The 25,211-nt window shown below is 43.8% G+C and overlaps 1 protein-coding gene across 1 annotated transcript in view; it reads left to right on the top strand.

The window, feature by feature from the left end:
* Hs3st3a1 (heparan sulfate-glucosamine 3-sulfotransferase 3A1) overlaps nt 1–19,348 on the top strand; it is a 92,828-nt gene extending 73,480 nt beyond the window's left edge. The window contains exon 2 of the mRNA XM_041665467.1: nt 18,727–19,348. Coding sequence (XP_041521401.1) covers nt 18,727–19,348 — 622 coding nt within the window. The remainder of the gene's footprint in view (nt 1–18,726) is intronic.
* Nucleotides 19,349–25,211: the final 5,863 nt, after the last annotated feature.

The following is a 25,211-nucleotide window of genomic DNA, read 5'->3' as shown; positions in this document are numbered from 1 at the left end:
TCTTCGTTTCGTCAGCCCATGTGTCAATGGACAGTTCTGTTCATTGTGGAAATGTCTGTGCTACCAGAAGTAACCTACAAATTCAAGAAAGTCCATAGAAAAACTCCAAATACATTTGTATTCGTTTGATTTTTCTGTTGCTACAGTAGACACTATGACTAAAAAGCAACTTGGGAAGAGAAGGTTTATTTAGCTTATAAGCTATGGTTCACCATCTGGGGAAGCCAGGATAGGAGCTCAAGACAAGGACTAAAGCAGGGGTTATGGTTCACCATCTGGCGAAGCCAGGACAGGAGCTCAAGCAAATGTCATAAAGCAGAGGTCATACAGAGAAAACTTTGCTTACTGGCTTACTCAGCCTGCTTTTAATACAACCCAGAACTACCTGCCCAGAGATGGAACTGCCCACAGGGGACTGGTCTCTCCCACATCAATCATTAATAAAGAAAATACCTACAGATATATCCAATGGGGCAATCTTGTGGTAGCAATTCCTCAACTGAGGGTCTCTCTCCCTTGGTGATTCTAATTAGTGTCAAGTTGATAAGCCAGCATAATATTCTTCACAAAACTAGAAAAAACACCAAGAATTCCAACAGGAAACAATAGATCATGAATGGCCTCAGCAATCCTAAGGAGAAAGAACAGTACTTGGAGATTATGCAATAGCTGATCTCAAATTATACTACAGAACTATAGTGACAAAGACAGTCTGGTACAAACAACAACAACAACAACAAAACAAACAAACAAACAAACAATAACAACAACAGACTTACAGACCAGTAGAAGTGAATAGAAGTCATAGAAATGGAATAAACACACACAGCCATGACCACCTAATTTCTGGGGAAGGTGTCAAGAAACATTCACTGAACAAAAGACGTGTACTCAACAAATGGTTCTGGCAAACCTAGTTACTAACCACAGAAAGATGACATTAGATACCTATCCCTCACCACGCACACAAATTACTCAAAGTGGATTAACTTAGACCCTAAAGCACGGAAACTTCTAGAGCCAAGCTAAGGGGATACACACTAAGATGTAACTCCAAGAACTTGTTTAGAAAGTCTAAACAAGAGTCCAATTGAACTACATCAAAATACAAAGCTTTTTTTCACAGTAAAGAAAATATCAGCAGAGCAAACAGATAGATCACGGAATGAGGGGAAATCCTTGCCAGCTATACTCTAGACAGGAAGCTAACATCCAGAATCTACAAAGAGCTACACAAATTAAACACCCAAAAAGTAACCTGGTATTATTTGTAGGTCTGTCTAAGTAACTGCTAAGAGAAGAAGCACAGTCTTTTTATCATCAGAAATGCTCTTTTATTTGCATTTACCACAACGTGTTAATATTTTCAAATCAATTTCCTAACTGTAGTCTTAATTAATAATGATTAACATCTTTCCTGTGTTAAGGAATGTAGGACTAATGCTACTTTTGATGATCTTCTAAATGAGGAAGATGAGTGTATTTGAACTTGTATTTCTTTAAATTATTCATCTTCCAGCAGGAAATGCTTTGGTCTCTTATTCTTCTGTGTTTTCAAACACTTTCTTCAAAATCCTCCATTTCTCAGTTGACTCCAATGAACCACTGTTATAAAATTTATTTGTATATAAAGTAGCTGGAGATGGCCCCTTGCTTGTGTCTGCAGCCCCACCATTTTGAAGTTCAAGGAGATTGTCTGAAGGCCATTTGTAGTGCTAAAGTGTCAATCTAATTAATCTTAATCAATAAAGAATTGGGAGTTAAATATGGGATGGGGGACCTGAAGGATCAGAGAACCAGAGGAGCAGCCACCAGCTGCTTGTTTCTGCATCTCACCCTACCTTATCACTTCCTGTCCCCACCTCCACTGGGATCAAAGGTCTGTGTCATCACTTGATGGAGGAAGGTCATTGGTTAAAAAATAAAGAAACTACTTGGCTGGCCCTCATAGGTTAAAACATAGGTGGGAGGAGTAAACAGAACAGAATGCTGGGGAAAGAAGCTGAGTCAAGGAGTCGCCATGATTCTCCCACTCCAGACAGATGCAGGTTAAGATCTTCTCTGGTAAGCCAGCTCGTGGAGCTACACAGATTATTAGAAATGGGTTAGATCAATATGTAAGAGCTAGCCAATAAAAAACTGAAACTAATGGGCCAGGCAGTGTTTAAATGAATACAGTTTGTGTGTTGTTATTTTGGGGCATAAGCTAGCCAGGCGGTCGGGGTGCTGGGGACGCAGCCCCGCCGCTCCTATTTTAACAATCACTGCTTGGCTTCTATGGTTCACTAGTGGCTAGCTCGGCCCTCTGATCGCCAGGCAAACTTTATTTGTCAGAACATAAACCAAATATGATACAACATGGTGCCTTTGTTCATCAACATCTCACTCTCTGCTCTCATATCTTTGTTTGGTCAGCCCCCTCTAACTCCCTTAGGCAGAGTCAATGTTCTTCGAATGTAAAAACCTCCTCAGTATGGTGGTTCTGCTATGGAAATGTATTTATTGCAATGCCTACCCATTCAAGGTGGCAAACTCTTTGAAGGCAGGAATGGTGTAATCCAAGTAGTTCTATTTGCTAATAGGATATTTGGCAGAAGCAGACTCTCTGTGTATGTTTGCTTAGTTAAAATCTTGGTTGAGAATAATTTTGCCATTGTGCATACAGTAATAATTCAACACACATTGACCTACTTAGTCAATCAGTATGTATCTGTTAGACATGAGCAGCAAATTATGTAATATACTCCCCAACATACAATGCTTCTACTTCAGAGTTTTTGACTTTATGGTGATTGGAAAGAAATACCTTTTCAGTAAAAAACCATATTTTGCATTTGGAGTTTTGGTATTTTGTCCTGGTCTAGAGTTGTTCATAAAGCTCTCCAATGATGTTGGGCGTGAGCTCTGAACCATAGCTCCCAGCCATCCACAAAACTGGAAAGCCTCTGGTAAGGATGAGTGCTGAAATGAGGGACAAATAAAACACACAGAGCACTGGAAAAGCAAGAAAGCAACACCCGTCACAGAACTCCAGTAATTTCAGAAAGTTAAACACAGGGTTCTTCAGTGAACCAGCAGCAGCCTCCCTCCTTGCTACTTAGCAGAGAAAGAATGCTTGTGTTTACAATAACCCTTAAACAAAAGTTTGTGGCTGCTGTGTCTATGGTTGCTGAAAACCAGAACCAAATCAATATTCTCTGATAGGTGACTAGACAATCATACTGCAGTGCAGCTATACCAAGCCATAAAAACATACTGTGGTATGTCTATACAACACCTAAAAACAGACTGTACAACATCTAAAAACATACTTCAGTGCATCTATACAACAGAACACTCCTCAGCCATAAAAACATACTGTGGTGTGTCTATACAACACCTAAAACATGCTATATAGCATATAAAAACATACTGCAGTGCGTTTATACAACAGAGCACTCCTCAGCCATGAACTCTGGGTGCACACGGCAGCTTGAACTGGATCTCCAACACATGGAGGCCATGTGAATGAAGTGAGCCAATCCTTGGAAACCAGAGGCCATATGATCCCAGTTGAATAGCAACTGATATGGTGTGTCCTTCTGTATACATGTTGCTTTTATTGGTTGATGAATAAAGCTGTTTTGACCAATGGCTTTGCAGAGTAAAGCCAATTGGGAAATCCGAAGAGAGATGGAGAGTAGGCAGAGTCAAGGAGACGCCATGTAGCTGCCAAAGGAGAAAGATGCTAGAACCTTACTGGTAAGCCACAGCCTCATGGCAATACATAGCTTAATACAAATGGGTTAAATTAAGATAGAAGAGCTAACTAGAAATATGTCTGAGCCATCAGCCAAACAGTGTTGACATTAATATAGTTTCTGTGTGATTATTTGTGTCTGGGTGGCCAGAAAACAAAAGAACAATCTCTGCTTGCAAATGACCTGCTGAGCCATTGGCTGAAACAGCTTTATTCATTGAGCAATAAAAATAACAAATACACAGAAGGACATCTCACATCAAGCAGCAACAGAGACCAGATCTAGATAGACAGTTGCAGGGTGAGAGAGAATAAGACTCTAAAGCAGTTTGTGACAGTGGAGTGAGGAGAGTTTTGTGGTCTGATCATGGCTAGTTATGCAAACCTCTAGCACAGTACTCATACAGAGCTGAACCCCACCCCAAGTCTATTTTCTTATATATTAGTTTAATATAAACCAAAAATTTGCTTGGGAACATAAAAGGAAATTTGTATAGTTGGAAGTTGCTTTTTTCCCCCAGGTTGATGGGCTTAGGGTGGAGAGAATGGCATTGCTTTCTGAATTCATCATTGCATTTTATGAAATCCTACTCTTGGTGTACAGGAGGAGGGGAAAGGGACTTTATATAAATATTTTTCTAATTCTTGAGGAGACAACACTTAATAGAGTATATACAAGAGTAAAATAGGTAGGAAAATTCATGTAAGGTTTGAGACTATGGAAATAGTAGCAACACTCTGCAAGAAGCAGAGCAAACATAAAATGGAAGAAACTTGACGGACCAAAAAGGGTTAGAGAGAAATTCAGTATAAAATTTTGGTGGCACATAGGGACTAGGTAAGTGAAATAGGACTTCGAATCCTAACTCAGCCATGGAAACTTGGGCAGGAAGATTGTAAGAGATGTGGAGAACTGTGATACTCTTTTAGACATGACGTGGCCCATGTAATCAAGAGCACATACCATCTGTGGCTACCTGCACACACCACACACACACACACACACACACACACGCACGCACGCACACACAGAAAGAGAGAGAGAGAGAGGCAGAGAGACAGGTGTCAGGGGGAGCTGGAGAGATGGCTCAGCTTTTGAGATCACTAGCTTCTCATAAGGAAGCTGCAGGTTTGGTTCCCAGCACTTGCATGGTAGCTCACAACCATTTACCACTACAGTCCCAGGGGTACTGGACACCCTCGCCTGGACTTTGCAGGCAGTTGGCATGTACATAGATACACATGCATGCAACAAAACAATCTTATATGTAAAAGTTTTAAAAGAAAAAATTAAGCCATGGAAGTTGAAGGTGGTGTGGCCAGGAGGTGCAGAAGGAAGGGTCCATGTCCCGTGCACAGATACAAGGCATCTGCGACATCTCTGCTGCATTGAGGCACCAGCACATGCGAAACGCTTCGTCTGCAAGGGCTGCTCCTGACAGCCCTCGGGTTTCTTTGGCAGCAAGGGCCCTGTTTGGCTGCCTCATTTTTCTTCCTAATGACTTCCCCGGGTCTTCTGCATGTTCTCCAGGCCCACCCTTCACATCTCCAGGTCTCTGGACAAGGATACCAATGAAGGCTCACATACCATGTGTCTAAACATTTTAAAAGTTATAAATCAAGCTAATACACTATTAGATGAAACGTGCTCTCTCCTTTACTTTGACAGATATTCCTTGGTAACAATAAAACAAAAAAAAAACAAGCTTAAATCTATTGTTTTCATATGTCTGAAAGTTGGCAAAACACCAAAGATGACTCAATTTAATTATTAGTGCTCATTTGGGATTTTCTGTGGATGGGCCAGCCATGTTTGGATGAGCCATAAAATAAAGATATACACAAATCATGACCTATGACACTCACACAGCAAGATTTATTTTTCAACCCAACTTTCAGTAAATACTAATTATGCTGCAATCAATATTCCTCATATTAATTTTATTCTATTGACAGTAATGGTCTCAATCACTGACAGAGAAATGTTTTCTGAAAAGATCCCGAGAGTAAACAGTTTAGACGTGCATGCCATATGTCTTCCGCCCCTCTGTCTGTGTGCTCTCAGTTCTAAAGCTGAATAGACAGTGTGCAGGCAAATAGGTATGGATCTTTTGACAAAAGTTTGTGGATTAAAAAAAAAAGCTAATTATCAGCATTACTCGATTCTGTGACCTCATGAGAAAACACACACTGGTTAAGCTGTCACTCACCGCTCTCCCCTCTCGCATCCCCTGGCACTGTGGGATGCTGGTTATTAGTGTTACATGCAGGTAGAATCAGAAAGTTAAAGAAAATAGACAGGTTTGGAGTATGAAACTGAGTTTGGCGATCAGATATATATAAGGAATTTTTGAAGTATGGAGATTATAATATACTGTGATCAAAAATGTAAAATGCAAAAAATGTAAAGCTTAAGAGATCAAGTTATTTTTGCGTGTCTTTAAAAGTTGTCTGCCAGAAGGAGATAAACACAAGATCTTCCAAGTAAATTGGGAGTATGGGGATCATGGGAGAGGGTAGCAGAGGAGAGGGGGAAGAAGAAAGAGGAGTGGAGAAATATGTATAGCACAATAAAAAATCTAAAGACTGTCAAAGATGAAGGGCACAATTTCTGTATTGTAGAGCCCACACGAAGAAATTCCTTCATTGTTGACATTTATTATGTCTGCGTTGTTTACCACCTGTGACTCATAAGAAGAACTAGAGGTACCCCTTAACAGTTTTGCTTACTTGGAATGAAGGCTATATATCTGCAAATAAAAGTCTCATTGCTGTTTGCTCATATGTGACTATTTCCACATTATATGTGTGAATTAGCACTTGCATAGATGCCTCAATGAATAATGGACTGTGGAAATGTGTGCACAAGGACACAGAAAGAGGCAATGCGTGGCAGTGGGCAGTGAGTGCACTTTCACTTCCATGAGTTGGGCAAGACTGCATAATTCATGAATAGCAGAGAAAAGTCACAAGTGTGGATTGCATACGGACAACTTAATATACCTTCAATGATGTCACAACCAGGCTGGTTAAAGGATGTACTTAAACATCATTTGTAATTTTTAGTCAATTCATGGGACATTGTCTATTAAATGAATTAAAAATATGAAAAAAAAAGTTGTCTGCCAGAAAATGAAAGCCAGCAAAAGAGCCCAGATGGGCTTCTGTCAGACCATTGCATCAATCTCTGGAAACTGTTGAAAATTCAACTTCTTTAAAATTGACTCGTTAAATAGTAAAAACCTGTGCAGTTTAGTTTTAGCAAGCCTTTTTTTGTTTAATGAGCGAGCTTGCAGAACCCGCTTCGGACACCTCCTAGTTGTTCGTAGAGTCAATGTCATGAGCGCCCCTCTTGCCTGAGCTAGAGACTGGTTCAGAGCAGTACTGCTGGTCTCCTTGTGAGGTGTGTGCTTGTCTTCAAGTGTAAGTGCTGTGAGTTCACAGTGAGTGGGAGCTCCTTCCATCAGGAGCTGGATCAGGAGAGGCAAAGGACACATGCACACCACACACAAACAGGATACGCACATGTATGCAGCTTCATTTCAGGATGTTATTTTGCTAATTGTGCTATGGTTATTTGCTAATTGTGGCCATGTCATGCTGTAGAGTGAGGCTTGTGATGTCTGCAATTATTTTTGGTATGTTTCAATATTACATTAGTATTGTTTTCTATTGCTTGAAAATCAGGAGAATAGAGAGACACCAAGGATGCTGAAGATAAATGTAAAAGGAACATCCAGGGTGTCCAGGCCTCCAGCTACTGCTAGCATTGTAGCTTCCAGCTCTTTTTCCGTCTCGAACTTAAGAAGACCTTTGATTTTGTTCCTACTCTGTGTCTAGGACCAAGACACAGGAAGAAGAAGAAAAAACGGAGGAAGCAGAAGGGGCTGGAATGAAGGAACTAAAGCCCACCATTGCCAAAATGCAGCAAAGGGATTCCCTGTCATCTCAGATTTTCCCTGCTTGTGTCCTCATAGGTTCTTCTCCCCACAAGCTTTGCACATTGCTTGCCAAGTCAGGGAAGCAGGGTCAGCCTTATCTCAAGCTGTGCATGTGCACAGGCCTGATAACTCCAGGCTGAGACAGAGCCTGGCTGAAGCCCCTGCCCACAGTGACACAGCTCCAATGGTAGTTCTCAAACTCATATTTTATGGAACTCCTGTCAGGAGCCAGGGTGAGCTCAGATGGCGACCTGATGAGGCAATCACAGAGGACCCAAGAGCTCATCTGCCCTGGACCCATGGTTTCCATGCTTTCATTAAAACTCTCCTTCCCTTTCCTAAGTAGTGGGCCTAAGACATAGTCAAAGCACCTGAAGCTGAAGAAAGTGTTTTCTTCCTTTAATGAGGACCCACGTTTAACAGAGTCTTCCTGGTTCCAAGTCCTTCAGGGAATTTCCCCCTCTGTGGCTGGACTGTGATTTATTTAGAGTTATCTTGTGTTAGCGTATGTCTGTTGCACATGATGGCAAATTCTACTCTTCAAGAACCAGCATGAGAGTGGCCATGCTCTGGGCACAGTATGTTTTAGAATTAGGGCAAAATAAAGTAAGATAGAACTGTGGACTAAGAGTGAAGATACCTGGGATCTCAGCCAGCGCTGGGGCAGGGAAACTGAGAAACGGAGTGCAACAGGAAGGCACTGGAGGGCTCAGGGGACATCTCCCCAGCCCCAGGTCTATGATTCCATTGAACTTCTCAAGAGAGCACGTGGGGAGTTTTCCCATCTTTGAAAGATGTATGTCCCCCCCCCCTTTACTATATCTGTATCTCTGATGTCCAATGTCTATTTGTAATCTCTTAGTTTGTCTCTCTATCTGTTGAATGTCTATCTATTGCTCATAAACATGCACGCCCCTCAGGGCTTGAGAGTTTCCAGCATTGCTTCCAGAGAACATGTAATGTCGTGTTTTATTTCTGCTACTTGTGGCCTTTCTAACGTCATTAAATGTGCTTTTGTAAGACTTTTATTCTGTTCTGATTTTAGAAGTTACTAACTTTATTTTTTAATACATACACTTGATTCAAGAAATTCACAGACTCATTCAAGACATTTTAACTTGGCTTGTTCAGTTCTTTGGCGAAAATGAACCTGCAAGTATTTTTTCCAAAGGCAGAGGCGGGTGTGAATTTTCCTGAATCTTTGCACTTCTGAACATTACATCACTTTAATGCTACTGCAGGTGAAATAAAACTTAGCTGAGTATAAAAGCACCTTTTTTTTCCATTAAAACTTTTACTGCCACTGGGCACTTCCACTAAATAAAGTTGAAAGCTACATTCTCCACTCTCCTCCCCTGTGGAAGAAAGCCCAACTGTGTTATTCTGTTTCTCTTTCTATGCGCTTACCTGGGAGACTCCGTGTTCCCAAACCCCATCATACCCACTAGAGTTTGCCCATGTGGATCCTTCCTGGGGCCAAGGGCAACAGCAAGGAGCAAGAGCTGCAGGTGGCAGAGAGTCCTGTAAGGAACTGCTTTGACCCAGAGCCAGCCTCAGCCCTCTGTGGAGGGACCTAGGCATAGTTCTACCCCTCAGTGTGGTTTCTTGGTTTCCAAAAGGAGTGCTTGGTCCCTATGAATCTGTCACCATCTTGGAGCAAGCTTTGGGACAACATAAACAGAGGTGGAAATGTCATCTTAAACTTAGGACAACACCAGTTCCCTGGTGAAGGAGACTTTAGTTCAGAGGGGGTCAGTGACACTTGTGGGTCACTGGTCTAATTGTAGAACAGTGGTTCTCAACCTTCCTAAGGCTGCGACCCTTTGATATAGTTCCTGGTGTTATGGTGACCCTGACCAGAAAATTATTTTGTTGCTACTCCATAACTGTAATTTTACTACTGTTATAAATTGTACTGTAATCGTCTGATATGGGACCCTGTGAGGGTGCGACCCACAGGTTGAGTACCGCTGCTTTAGCTCATCTGACAATGATGTGATCAAAGGGGTTGGCTGGGAGACTCTCAGCATCTACAGGCGTGGTCACTCTTTATACTTGGGATCCAAGATACATCTTGTCCTCTCCGTTAAGGGTGGTTCCTTGGTATTTTATGACAACAGATGTATTTTCTGCCTTTCCCAAGCTTCTCAATGAGCAATAAGAATCCTCGATTTTCTGTACTCCTCTGGAGTTTCATTCTTTAAATAAACCCTGGTACGGGTTGAATCCTGAATGCTGGGACTGTCAGAATCGTTTCGCTTCCCTCCTGTCCTTTGATCATTTAGAGTCTGGGAAGGCATTGACTGTCCACAGCACCGGATCGTATTCCAGTCGCTCAGTCTGTCATTTAACTTCTCTCACTGATGGTATGATTATTAGAATGGCCCATACACGTTTTCTCGGAGTGGGAGCTGGTTCGTAGCAGCAGTCTCCTTCCTCCTCAGAAGCCAACTCAAACATCAGCAGAAGGGAGTTTTCCTTCCAACTTCACAAGTCACGTTTAGAGTGAGGTCTCACATCCCAACAGCAGGAAAAGAAATATTAGCACAAGTGAGCCTTGGCCCCAGGGACAGCGAGCTGACAGCTCCCGACTCAGTGTGGTTTCCTCCCTTCTCAGACACGCACGGTTAGGGATCTCCAGGGACTACCTGTAGACATTGGCCATCCAGAAAGAAAGTCCTTCCTGGCGTACTCTTTGCCGGAGGCTCAGCTCGCAGACCCAGACAGAGAGTATGCACACGCAGATTGGCAAGATTTATCGATCCCTTAAGGTAAATCGTCCTTGTGTTGCAACCGAGGATTTCCCCTTGCAGCTAGCTGTGCTTCCCTTGTAGAAGAGGGCCTTTAGGAAACAAGATAACAGGCTGTTTCCTGTTTCAAGACACAGGGGCAGACAATTTGCATGCCAAGATGAATGGGGGCATGGGATGCTTTTAATAACGAGACATTTAGGCACAGTGTGCAAGCTGGCCAGTGATGCGGACAGAAGGAGTCACACTGCTGCCGCCTGGGTATTCGGAAGGGCTGAAAGAACATGCGCTCTAGCACGAGAAAGACCTAGAATTTTATTCTGTTCCTATTCATCACAACTGTCACTGGGACAAACCGTATTACCTCTCTGTCTTTTGAAACTAAAATTTAAATTCTTAGCTGCTCTGGTGAGACCAGTCTGTGGTGAATACTTCCTAAGTGTCTATTGTCTACTTTCTGACCAGGGTCTTCCCAAGGCCTGGGCTTGAACTCCTGACTTGCCCGGATCTGGTCTTTTTTAATGAAGCCTGGTCTCTGAACTTCGTCTTGTAGCCACGGCATCGTATTTTCAGGAAGCAAGGGTAGATACTGATCTCCTCTGTCGCCAACTTGCTTTTATCAAGTGTAGTCAGGCACCAGCTTTAGACTCCCTGCTCTTTCTGTTGCCACTCTTCTGAGCATTAAATTAGGCAAATTAGTGTCCAGAACCATACACGAGTCGTGTTTTGCTGATGAGGAAATGGAGGCCCTAAGTCCTACAGTGACTTGCTTGGACTTCACAGGCCTATAAAACAGCCATGTTTCAGAACAACAGCAACCCAGTCTCCATCTGGGTTTCTGGGAAGAAAGAACCGCTTTTTGCAAGCAATTCCAACCCCACTAACCAGAAAACTACACACATGTTTCTATTTTGGGGTGGGGTAGTCCCCACCCCAAACAGCTTGCTAGTTGGCAAAGTAGTCATCATGTTCTTCCTTTAAACCTGAGTAATCTTGCTTGGAAACGCCCAGGCCACCCCTACATAAATCACCTAGGGCATCCTCATTTCTGGGCTCTAAACATGACCCTTTGTTTTCCCCACCTCTGTCATTCCCACCATCGCCACTGAGTTCCTCTCATTTGGATTACACTGGGAGAGCTTCTTTCTACATCACACAGCTGCCCATGTTCTTCTCTATCCTGCCCACTGGTTCCAGTCATTTCCATGTCAGTGATTATGCATCAGTCAGTTGAGACCACCCCATTCATGCAGGCTGACACCCCATCCATCCTCCGTCCAGAGCCCAGGCCTTTCTGTATCTTCCATTGTGCTCTGGGTCACTCTCTTGGGTTCTCATTTTCTCCAGCCATTGTTCAAGTTATTGTTTTTCATTTGTTTGTTTGTTTTGTCATTTTTTTGAGACAGGATTTCTCCATAGGCTGTCTTGGAATTAGCTCTTCTAGACCAGGCTGGTCCTGAACTTACAGAGATCTGCCTGCCTCTGCCTCCCCGAGTGCTGGGATTAAAGGCCTGTGCCACCACCGCCCAGTTCCAAGCTATTGTTTTAAGTTTTTGTTTATGGATTTCTTTTGTCAGTCCCTTTAATTGCTGGCTTCTTGTCTGAATCAATATAAACAAGTCCAAAGCACAGAGGGAAGCACCAATTACCATTTAGGTTAGTGTTCTCAACTTTCCTAATGCTGCGACCCTTTATACAGTGCCTCATGCTGTGACGAACCCCAACCATAAAATTATTTTTGTTGTTACTTCATAACTGTAACTTTACGACTGTTGTGAATATAATGTAAATATCTGATATGCAGGGTATCTGATATGTGACCGCCCAAAGGGGTTGCAACCCACAGGTTGAGAACTGCTGTATTATCATTAGTGTCTAGTTTTATTGTGTTATTATTAATTCACATATACATGAGGAGGTCATAGGCGCACTTTACCTTACAGATCTGCAACAATAAACTGAGAATGCCATTTCCAAAACATTTTGCAATCACCACTCACAATACTATCTTCAGATAATTTCTCTTTGTTGGCTGGATTCTTGAGCATCTCCTCTGTGGCAGTCCCCACTACTGTGCCCAGCTGTGGGCACAGCCATCCACGTGTAAGATGGAAATTATGCAGTTCTTGTGTTTCTGGTTTTCTGGGGTGAGAGCAAAGTGGTCATGGGTGGCCTAGGTGGCCAAAGCCCACTCCTTTTCCTCTGTCATCTACATTTCTACAAATCGGAGATAAGCCTATTTTGGCAAATGTGATTTTTGTTCTATTTTGGGCTTTACAAAGTACGTGTTTTTCTTGGAGCCTTGTGGGAAACTGGCCATTTATTTTATATAAACATAGTAAAATATTTATTCAATTCTAACTTAAATACATAAAACCAAACAAATTGGAGGATACAGCTCCACTGTAAGTTTGCACAAAGTGGATGCGCTGTGTGAGGGACATCCAGACAGGTGTGCTCCATCACGTTAAAAGCTTTTGTTCTTCCTTCTCCACACTGATTCCCCGTGGGCAACAACCCTTTGGACATCTAGTCAGATACAATGGTTTTTTATTTTGCTTTGTGTTTCACAGATACGTGTGTGTGTGTGCACGCATTTGCGTGCAAGCATGTGTACAGTCATGGAGGAGGCACACACATGCCCGTGGAAGTCATCGGCTGATGTTAGGTGTCCCCTGTTTTCTCCAATTGCTTCTCCACCTCATTCTTTTGAGCCAGGGTCTCTCACTAAACTTGGCGGAACTTGGAGTCCACTGATTTGGCTGAATAGGCTGGCCATCAAGCCCCAAGGGTCCACTGGTCTCTGTCTCCCCAGTGCCAGGATTACAGACATACCATGCTGTCTCTGGCTTTTTACATATATTCTAGGCATCTGAGCTCAGGTTGTTAGGCTTCTACAGAAAGTGCTTCATCAACTGAGCCTTCTTCCCAGCTCTGACCTCAGCTTTTCATGGAGGAAGCTGTATTACCTCCTTTTCTGCTGCTATGCTAAAAGACCATGCCCAAGGCCATTAAAAAAGTGTTTATTTGTGGCTGACAGATCCAAAGGGATAGATAAGAGTCCAGCCCCACCCTCTCAGAAAGGAAGCATAGCTGCAGGTACTATGCATGGTGTCAGAAACAGCTGAGAGCTCACATCTCAAACCATCAGGAAACAGAGACAGCAAATTTGAAATGGAGCAGGTCTTTTAAACTCTCAAGCCCCACCCCAGTGACATACTTCCTCCACCAAGGCTACACCTCCAATCATCCCCACTCCCAAACAGGAACACCAACTGAGGACTATCCAGTGCCAAAGACTCTGAGGGATGTGTCATTTAAACCATTGCAACAGTCATACAGCAGATGCATTGCCAGGACCAGCCGTGTTTATTAGTGTTGTTTATGAGATTCATCCACAAGCAGCTGTGACTGGCAGATGTGAAGGTACCCATTCTGACTGCCCTGTGTTGGATGTTTCTGGGTTTTGGTGAGCATTTGGTGATCTTGAATTTGGGACCATCATTAATATGTGAACATGGATGAACGGCTGTACAAAATCACGAGGTGGGAAGTTGCTGGAGACACATGCTCACTCTGGTAAATGGTGCCAACCAGCTCTGGAATCATCATGTCAACTTGCTCTCCACCAGCAAGATGCCAGTTAATGCTCATCCTCACATGCACTTGGAAACCTCATTTTCTTTCAACCGGTTTATTTTTTCTTTAACTTATTGACTTGGAGTCCTTTCTATATTACAGATACGGCTCTTGAGAGATATTTTGTAAACATTTTCTCTCACTCTGGAGCTTGCCTCTACCCACTTGGTAGTATCATCTGATGAAACAAAAAGCCTTATTTTTCATTTACTCCAACTTATCATCCTCTTCCATTTACTTCTTCAACATAGTCTATACATTTTCCCTCCATCTGAATCACGAAGCTGCTCTTGGAAATTTCCCTCCTGCTTATGTCTATAAGCAATATGGAATTGACTTTTATGTATAACAAGAGGTTGATTGATTAAATGCAACTTTTTAACAACAAATAGGAGAGGAATGTTTATCCATCCATCTGTTCATTTATTCATCCATCCATTTATTCATTTGAAGCTACTTCCAGAGATGGCTGTCAGCAATTATATAGGGAAGGTGGGGATCAAGAAGACAGTGTGAGGGTAGTAGGAACCCAGTAGAAAGGGCCCAAATTGGTAGGAACGACTGAGCACATAGGTCCTTTTTGTATCTTCTTGTGTATATTAGATGCATACTGAATGTAGTTGCCGAGCAGCCTTGACAGCTCTTTCTAGATGGTTCTCATGGTAACTGAGGTATCTGTATGCAGACAATGGTGAAGCATTAGTTGCCTAATCCAAGGGGCATCCTAGTCCTCAGACTATCTGTGAGGCCCCACCACAAAGACAGGTGCGTCCCCTGCTCATTGTGGAGAGGGAGCGCCCACCAGGTCGTTAGAACTCTTCTGCCATAAACTATTGTCCCATAGAGATCACCCAGTAATGGATCAGCTCCTAAGTGAAGGTGCCGTGATGTCCGAAGCTCTTTCTGGCGTGATGGCCCCTTGTGGGAGATAACCAATCCACTTACAGAATGTGCTCATCTCTCACAGCACAACCAGCCAACTTATGTCTCTCCAAAGACAGTGACCGGCTCATGACCTTCAATGTCTGTGCTGATGCTAGATACTCCGGGGTCATGACAAACAAGGTATTTGTGATTGTATCTGGAGCCCTATTATTTGGACCGAGGGGTTCTCCTGCCATTTGGGAATCAGGGCACAGGTCATCACCCCCTTCAGAAGAATGCTTCCTATGAGCTCTGCAGCAGTCACATGGACAGTCCTTTAGAGGCCGGATTCCTGAGGCATTAGACTGGGCTTTTCTGTTGAAATGAATAAGTTGAGCTTAAGTTGTCTCCCCTGAGCCCTGGCAGCCTTTAGAAGGGATAAGCCACAAACGCAATTTTCTGATTTCAGATCAGCTTGACAAACTGTCAAAAATTATTTTATTTCCCTTTGGTCTAGCAAGATGAAAACAAAACCACAGCCCCTTTGCGTACTCACCCCCTGCACTTAGTTATCTTTAAGTTGAAAGATGCAATCTAGTTAGATCCAGCTTTCAAAGCCTTTGTTCCTTCTTGAGTGCTTAAAACTGAAGACTCGTTGTAAACTGTGCTTAGTGGAAAGTTTACCGTCTCCGTGTCCTAATGGGTCGGGAGCGCTGACCACACATGTGCAGTGCCATCAATCTCCAGAACTCTTGCTCTTGAATTGGTACCCATGATGCAGCAGATCTCTACTCCTGCTCTAACAAGTTGAGTTTCTCCATCCCATGAGTTATAGGAGGTGATGAGGCTAGCTTTCTTGGGAAGTCCTGTTTGGGCTATCTCTCTTCAAGCACCGATTTGGGATAGGCTTTTTAAAATATGGCTCCTTTTTCTGAGGTTTGGGAGTGTCTGTTTTGGCCAAGCACAGACTGCAACTTCAGTCTCCGAGGAAGGTTCCCTGGGGGTTTCCAGAGACAAGCCAGCCAGGAGTTCCAGAGAGCAGTCTGCTATCTCTTTAAGATCCAAGGCAAAATGTGAAGTCAAGTCATTATAACTCAAAGAGTCCAGACAGAGGCAGAGATCTGCCTCTGTCTTTAAGACAATGCACACCCTTCACCTCTTCAGAGTATTTGGTGTTTTCTTAGAGCCCAACACTTTTTCATAAATTTGACCAAATTCCTTTCACTGGGAAATCCCACCATCTTGAGACAGGCTTGTACAAGGGCATCGTAAGTTTCAGAGGCAGGTTGGTCTGGCTCCTCAGAGAATCTGGCACACACAGGTGAGGAAGGGTGATAGGCATCTCAGCCATGTGGCATGCACTCTGTGCTCACCTACACCCAGCCCTCGAGGTATGATTAAGAAATGGTTAATGTGGCATATCCTTTTATAAATTGCAAAATTCTTTTAATATTAAAAATAAGAACTGAGCAACATAAATCAAGCATCCGACTAGCATTCTCCCTCAAAGAAGAGGAAAATCATGTGATTAAAATTGCCAAAGTAAAAAATAGAGGAGGTAGACTCACTCCATTGTATGAGCCAAGGCATTGTTAGCACTAGACACTGCAAAGGCCAAGGAATGTGTGCCAGAAATAACCCACATGGGAGCACGAATACTTGCGAAGTAATTGAGCGCATGTCTGCTAGTTGGCTTTAAGACAATCCAGTTGGCATGGTTAGGGAGTAGATGGGGTGGGGGGGAAGCTCATAAATGAAATTGGCCATCGTTATGTGTTCTTAAAGGAGGTATGACGTGTGTGAGGCTTACTTGACATATTTTCATCTTTTACGTTTGACATTTCCCACTTTATATGTACTTAGCAGATAATGTAGGTGGGGAAGATAGCAATGCAGCAGCAAAGAGAAGCGCCCAACACAGAGCAGATCCTTTTTAGTACAACCGCAAAATAGATACTACAGAACTGTGAAAGCAAAACCACCGTGAGAATTAAAAAATAAACAGGCATGGGTGATACATGCCTCAAAAGGAAAATCAGCACTCTTCAGTGTAACCGATGGGTACTGACAAAAACGATGATGTTTAAGAAAGTTGATCAAGTCCCAACTGAAAAATAAAGAAGACAGACTGGAAGTTAAAAAAAAAAAAAAGCATATAGTTAAACCCGTTGGAAGGGACCAACAAAGCACAGCTTAAAAAAACAAAGAAAACATTGAAAAAAAAAAAGCTAAAATGCAAATCAGTGAATTAGAAAATGGGGCAGGGGTTTGACCAAGAAGGAATGAAGAAAGACAGAATACACAAACTGTGGCCAAGAATGGAGACAGAATGCTCACTAGATGATTTTTAGAAGCATTATAATTGTCTCAAATCCACCCAAGACAAGGTAGAGTATCAGAGCAGGTCAGTGTCCGTACAGGAAAGAGGAAGGCACCCAGCGCCCATGTTCTCCTTCCTGTTCCCAACACAGGCATTATCAGCCCTGGATGGAAGGGACTCCTATCAAACGCCAAAGGAATAGAAAGGAAATAAAGATATTTAGACCAGGACAATCGGGACTTTTCAAACCATTACAAATGAGATGGAAGGAACCCCAAGGAGCTGTTAAGACAAGCATTTTGTGTTATATAAAAGTCATTTTCTCAGGACTCATGAGGCTTACCAGCCCCACAAAGAGCCCCAGTGGGGGTCTGAAATACAGGCTAATACCGCTGCCCCCCCCCTTTGTTTTCTCCACATGCCATGTTCCTTTGCATGCAGCTTCAGCATTATGTGTGCTCCTGTGTGCGGTACACGGGTGTTCTTGTCACTGTCCTTTGCTTTTGGGGCCTCCGTTGCACAGGGACTTTGATTAAGTGACTAACAGACAGGTAGTGTATACAAAATGGATATGCTGGACAAAGCAATGATTCGTGTCCTGGATAGACAGAAGGGGACTGTGGGAGATTCCACTGTGCTGCTTAGAACGGCATGCGATTTAAAAATTACAGATTGCTTAGGCCTGAAATTTCTGTGCAATCATTTTGGGCTGTTGTTGGAGACAAGTAACCAAAAGTAGGGTAGAGTAAATCGTTGAAAGGGGAGACAGTTGTACATTTTGATATTCGACTTCAAAGGAGGGGCTAAGATGGCTAAGAGATTCAGAGCACCTTCTGCACTTTCAGAGGACCAGAGTTTAGCCTCAGGAGGCATACAGTCATCTTTAACTCCGGCCCCAGGAGAGCCAAGGGCCACTTCCAGTCACCAGAAGTACCAGTCGTCATTTGCACAAACCCACACATAATTGTACAAAACCACATAGAGTTAAAAAATAAAATAAGTCCTTAAAAGGATTCGTTTGTTAATGAGGAAACCCTTTTTGAGAGAAATTATTGGCATGTGTATAAAGGACAAAGCTACACTTGGGGCAGGTATGGACAGGATGGCATCAGGTATTTTAATGTCATTTGATATTATGACGTTGTAATTCACCTACAGAAAGCGCTGTTGCCGAGTATCATAGATGGATAACTAACAGAGTCTTTATTCTGTGTTGGGAACATTTCTGAGCGCTTGAGGTGCATATATTGCCACAAGAATTGTCTGACAGGAGCGATATGCATGTTCCGAGGCCCATGCTCAAGGAATCTAGAGCAGTTAAGGCCAGTTGGCATTCAGGAAGTCCGGGAGCTGCAACTACAACCAGCCAGGAACATGTGAACTCAGATTGGATGCTTCTCCCGTTCTTGGGGTCCAGAAGGAGACTTGGCTTACTTTCTCCCCAGATTCTAACATGCTTTCTGCTTCCCACAGGGACCTGATGCCCAGAACCCTGGAGGGACAGATCACCATGGAGAAGACCCCCAGCTACTTCGTGACTCGGGAGGCACCAGCGCGCATCTCGGCCATGTCCAAGGACACCAAGCTCATCGTGGTGGTGCGCGACCCCGTGACCAGGGCCATCTCGGACTACACGCAGACGCTGTCCAAGCGGCCGGACATCCCCAGCTTCGAGAGCCTGACGTTCCGCAACCGCAGCGCGGGCCTCATCGACACGTCCTGGAGCGCCATCCAGATCGGCCTGTACGCCAAGCACCTGGAGCCCTGGCTGCGCCACTTCCCGCTGGGCCAGATGCTCTTCGTGAGCGGGGAGCGGCTGGTCAGCGACCCGGCTGGGGAGCTGCGCCGCGTGCAGGATTTCCTGGGCCTCAAGCGCATCATCACCGACAAGCACTTCTACTTCAACCAGACGAAGGGCTTCCCGTGCCTCAAGAAGGCGGAGGGCAGCGGCAAGCCGCACTGCCTGGGCAAGACTAAGGGTCGCGCGCACCCCGCCATTGCGCGCGAGGTGCTGCGGCAGCTGCGTGACTTTTACAGGCCCTTCAACCGCAAGTTCTACCAGATGACCGGCCGCGACTTCGGCTGGGATGGATAGCAGATATAATTTAAAAAGAAAAAAAATATCAAAATATAATATATTTTTTTACCAGTCGGTAGAGAAAAGACATTTTAATATTTGTGTATTAAGTATGTGTTGCAGTAGTTTACTTTTTTTTCTCCTGTTCCCATGAATAACCAGCATCAAATCTGTGCGCAGCAGGAAAAGAGATTTCATTTATCCAAGCCCCTCCCATCTTCAGTTTGTTTATGTTCTGAGCACTTTTTTGCAAGGATAAGCACCAGTCACCGCTAAACTGTTTAAGAAAATTCTCAGAGTAAACCTCCCTTCTGTGAAGTACAGAAACCTGATAGAGTTGAGACCTGGCCTTCCCTTTTTCTATCTTTCTCCTGTACCACTTTTTCTGCTAAGTCACTTCGCAGTTAATGATACTCTACGTGGGCACAGGGCAGTTTTCCATTGTAGTTTTGACCCTCACACTACTGCTGGAAGCTTGTAGAGCATTTTCGGAGATCATCATTTTCTATTTTAGAGGTAAGGGAAACTGAGTCTCAGGGAGGTTGAATGACTCGTCCTAAAGCCTGGTGCTGGATCCTGAGCAAAATCCTGTCTGCCACTTTGACTTTATTTTATGACAGGGAGAGGGGGTTGCTTAAGACACCTGTTGCTTTATAAGCTCTGGAGTGACCCCACAGGGCAGAGGGGCCTTGTTACTGCAATCTGAGTTCCAGGCTGGCCTATGGCACACAGCCTCATTACATAGCTGTATTCACGAAGTCACTGAGATGGGACACAAGCTCTCTGGGGAGCCTGTCTTGCCTCTTGGCTGATCAAAGAGCACTGAGCCTAGGAAATCTGACCCATGGGTGGTCATCTGAGTTGCAGAGAAATTCCTGAATTCTTCTATTGAGGGAAGATGGGCAGAAACAACCACGTGTGTAACAGAGTGCTACTTTCCTTGTTCTTGAAAGCAAAATCTTCCTTTCTGTGTAGTATCTCATCCCTGACCCCAGTTAGGAAGCCTTTCCGGCTCCCCCGGTTTTCAGATTGAGAGACCTATCACCCAGTCACTCTGCCCGCCTCCTCATTTCCTTCCCATAGGAGTTATAACCTAAAGTTCATTAACGACTGGAAAGCATTCAGAGAAGCACAGTTGTGGGTGGAATCCCACCCCTTCTTGCCTGTCCCCTGTCTAAATGGCTCAAATGAATCAGCAGTTTATTGAGAGTGCGCCTTGCTCTCTGAGTGGGTATTAACGAGATTAGCATTAATGGGAATTAAATTGCTTTAGCGAGGAGCACATAGGCACTGAACATATATAGCATTCTTAATTAGTCCGTCAGCAACATTTTATTACAGGTTTAAGACCAGGAAGAAAATGTTTGCTATTCCATCAATATTGTCTTTACGTACTAAAATTTAAAGGGCCAGATACTCTAGTATACTAAAATAATATTCTTTTTTCCTCTGCTGCCAATCAAGTTAATATTGTTTTACAATGTGCTGGATGACTCTAAGCTTGTCGTAGGTGCTCCGTCACGAATGTCCATGTCTCTTAAGAAAACTAATACGGGTTCAAAGGGAGTGAAAACTGCTTTTTAACTTTCTGTGTATTTTGTCATCTGCAGGTTTATTTGTTAATGTCCCACTTATGGGAATTAAGCCCCAAACTCAGGTCCCTTTTTCACTTTGTCTCCTTCCCCTCGGCGCCCTCAACATCCAGCACTGCAGTCTGTTTTTAGACAACGTGAGTCATCACCAGCGGCCACAAGAGACTCGCTTTAAGCTCTGCTCACCTTTTAATTTGTTCTGTTTGTGCTTCTGAATCTTTTGTACTCCTCTCTCTCTGCCTGTCATTACGCAAAAGCGGCTTGCACAAAGCCAGAATTGTATCTAACAGCTGCACTCAGTAACCTTCCTCTTTTCCCATGGAAGAGATAATAAAAGAACAAAATTGAGTGCCAAGGATCTGAATTTTGCTTTGTCAAAGTTTGCGGATGTTTTTGTTCATACGATTTGAGATACAAATGAAAAGAGTCCTCCAGGCAAACTTTCGAGCTTGTAAGTGTCCTTAAAGGGGTCTAAAGTTTTGAATGTTGGTTTAAGGGATAATGAACAAGACTGAGGTTCTCTCAGTTTCACAGACGACAAGCCAACAGAAGGGTTTCTGCCTTCCCAGGAGAGCGCACTCCTGCTGTGAATGGAATTGGCCTCCCATTTATGCCATCCCTTTAGCTACACCAAACAATAGGCTTTGATCTCAGGTGGAACGTGAACCCTCCTTCCTTGAGCTGTTTTCTGTGAAGCCATGCTCACCATCCCACGCTTCCCTTTGGGCTGAAACATTGTCCAGGACAGCAGCTTCAGGCTGAACCCTCAGCTTCTGGACCATGGGTGCAGCATATGAGAGTATCACTGAACAGCTGAGATCCATTGATATTATTCCAAGATCTGGGCAGGAACAGGCTCCTAGAAAATATATATCTTTTATCCTACAAGGATTAACCACACTCTAATTTTCTTATGTTTGTAAGATCTTCAACTTTAAAATAAACTTCAGTGGCAATGTGACTCAAATCTTCAGCTTGCATTCCAATAGAGGGTTTATAAACACAGATGCATCAGTAAATGCCCGGCCCCCAATTTTACAGTTGCAAATGGAACGAGTTTCTCTTAGCATCCTCGTCTGTTCTGCCAGCTGAGCCATACCAAAGCTGTCACCCACAAATGGATCTCTGAAGTAGCAATGTCTTATAGTCAGAGAGCAGACTACCCCTTCATCAGCTGAGAGCAATTACCGCTCTGCCAGAGGACCAGAACTCAGTTCCTGGCACTCACAATTACCTGTGAATCCAGTCCGGTGATCCGATGCCCTCTTCTAGTTTCTGGAAGCACCACAAGTGTGCACCCACATGCGCCTGCGCGCGCGCGCGCGCGCGCGCACACACACACACACACACACACACACACACACACACACACACATACACTGTAAACAGCAGCTCTCAACTCTCATTAGCATTTGCTTTACAGCTAAGGAAGTTGAGATTCCAGAGTGTGGTCCTTAACAAAAGGTAACTTCCCATCCATAGAAATGTCCAGGGGCCCTTTTTGGTGTCCCTAGAGGTCAGAGCTACTGATATCTCAAAGGCTGTCATCTCGACTGCTACCAAATACCCTGTACTACCCAGATGGACCTTCAAGACAAAGAATGGTGTCAATCAAGATGCCAATCATGCCGAGGTTCCCAGCTTAAAACGAAGTCAGTCAGTCATAAGGCCGGTGTGTGTCTATGAATAAAAGCTACATTTGTATTGATGCTTGGTTACTAGCCTCTCCAACACCAGTCCAGCATTTCTGTCAGAACTTGTAGTGAGGACATCCACATGTCAAGAGACATACTAAAGAGAACAAAATCGGCCCTTTCTTGTTGTAGTTTCAGGAGCAACTCCTAACAGACAAAGAAGGACATCTCCATGAAGCGGGATCAGTAAACTTCAGGAGGGAAATAATGACCTAACGAAACAGGCATTCTCAAGTTCAAACACTGTAGTTTCAATTTGGGTCCATAATACCATGACAGTATTTCTTGTTATATGACAAAAACAGAGTGACTAGAGAGAAGCAAATAGCCCATTTCACCTAAATGGCTCAATTCAGACTGATGTCTTACAGTTATCAATGTCCTCGGGCTGCTAAGTAACAGCAAAGACAGGAAATTCCTATTGCCTCCAAGCACAGAAATCCTTGTGTTTTCTTTTTGTAGAACCAGGGGAAAGCAGCCATGGCTCTAAACATAGGGCGAGAGTCACTGATACTCAGCCCCATGCAAGCTGCTCTGTGAGAATTCACTCAAATTCTGCAGCATCAACAAAAAGAGGCCTTCACCATCCTGCACCTCAAGCCCCTCTGGGAAACATCAGTGATACTATAGTATCCTTGGCCCTTGAAACAATGCCATCAACATGCAGACACATCTGTATTTAGCCTTAGTCCTGTGCGAGGAGAATCTGAACAGGAAATTACGGACTTCTTCCTTAGATAATGGAGCACTGAGATGGCAGGCCTTCTCTTTAAGACCTGACAAAAGATGGATCTGGGGAAATTATGAGACCTTGTAGCATCCTGAGTGAAGTGATAACATAGTGGAGTTTCACTGTGCTGGGAGAAAATAAAACTAAATACAGAAATTGTTTCTAATATATGAACCCATTGTGAAGTATTAGGCAACACTAGTATGTTTTGGGTTATAACCCACACTCCTAGTTTAGTTTAGTTTAGTTTAGTTTAGTTGGTGGTGTCCTTTTAATCGTCATATACTCAACAACTTACTCTCCCCTAGTTTTACAGTCAGTGGAGGAATACATTCTGTTGAGCCTTTTCCTTCTTTACACGGCTGGATGCAATAGTCTCAGTACTTTCGAGGATCAGGCATGAGAAGTTTTGGTCCTTGGTTAGCTCTGCTTGGTGGCACATGACTAGGCTGTATTTCTAGTTTGGGGCTAATCTGTTACTCTCCCCACTGTCACACTAAGGCTCATGTGCCCCAGGTCTCTCTCCAGGTCACTTTGTAGTGTGCCTAGAGTGTTTGTCACCCCTGGAATCTTGCTTTTGTTGGGAATTGTGTGGCGGGTCATATTGCCTCCCATCTCTGGTTGTCTGGTGCCTCCTCCAACTGTATGTTGTTGGTATGACTGATCACTTGTCCCTGGCTTTCCTAGCCTCTCCAAATTCACATACTCAATGATGTTCACGGTCTGTTGCAGGCTCCCGGGGAGAGTCGTGTAGTGCACCCTGAGCAGCTGCCGTCAGCATCAGCGCTCAAAGAGCAATGAGCATGCCTGATGCCAACGCCTAGAAGCTACAGGTGCTTCTGTCCCCAAGAGATTTCACTATGAGAAAATGTCCCAAATGAAGACATTGAATCAATGTCAAAGTATGAGGCACACTCTCTGTCGGAGACGGGAATGTCCTTCTTATTAGAAGGACAGACACTCGGCTTCCAGTGCCTCACCTCACCTCTCACCACCTGTAGGAGGAATCCAGCCAATAACGTGGCTTTCTACTCTGAAAGGTTGTCTCCCGCCAGGCTGCTGGTGGATTTTCTCTCCTGCCTGTCCTCCCATAAAGCACTGGTGCTTGGAGTTCTTTATTTCAAGCCTCTAACAGTGAGCAGCCAGAGAAGGGTAGTAATTAGGGAAGCTTTCTAGTAAGTTCACTGTAATTTTTCAATAGAAATAAAGGTCTTTTATCAAGAACATCAATTGATACCCCTAGAACCAAACCTCGTTTTTATCCCTGGCTATAAGATCTTACCCTAAATCCCGCATCAGTTGTTCCGTTACTAACAGACCAACTAAATATTCTATAATGGTGATACTGGACCTTTCTATAGAATAAGATAGCACAGTCACACACAGCTTAAGGTTTGAGTGTCTTTTCCTTTCATTACAGATTAAAAACAATTATATGATCCACCGGCCTCATCTCGTCTATTTCGGCTGAGGTTACAAATCACCACGCACTCACGGTACCCACTGTCGGGTTCCCTCACCACGTCTTCAGTGCTTACTCCTCAGGGTTGCAGTGGTATTTCATTTGTATTTTAATGAATTGTTTGCCTGAGGAACAGAATAGAGAACAGCCACACTAGTCCGCCATACAGGCCAGGCAGTGGTGGCTTCCACCTTTAATCCCAGCAGCCACACTAGTGGTGGTGCACACACTCCTTTAATCCCAGCACTCGGGAGGAGTCTAAGACAGGAGGAGAAAGGTTTCAGCTCAGTCTCTTTCTGAAGATTAGTGGAGGCAGGATTTTCAGTCTGAGGTAGAGGTAAAAGCCAGTGGTTGACTGTTTTGCCTTTCTGATCTTCAGGTTGAACCCCAATATCCAGCTCTG

Source organism: Microtus oregoni, unplaced genomic scaffold, assembly GCF_018167655.1.
Source record: "Microtus oregoni isolate MIOR12 unplaced genomic scaffold, Mior012 000015F_ref0000493, whole genome shotgun sequence".
Taxonomy (NCBI): Eukaryota; Metazoa; Chordata; class Mammalia; order Rodentia; family Cricetidae; genus Microtus; species Microtus oregoni.
This window is presented reverse-complemented; position numbering and strand designations above follow the sequence as displayed.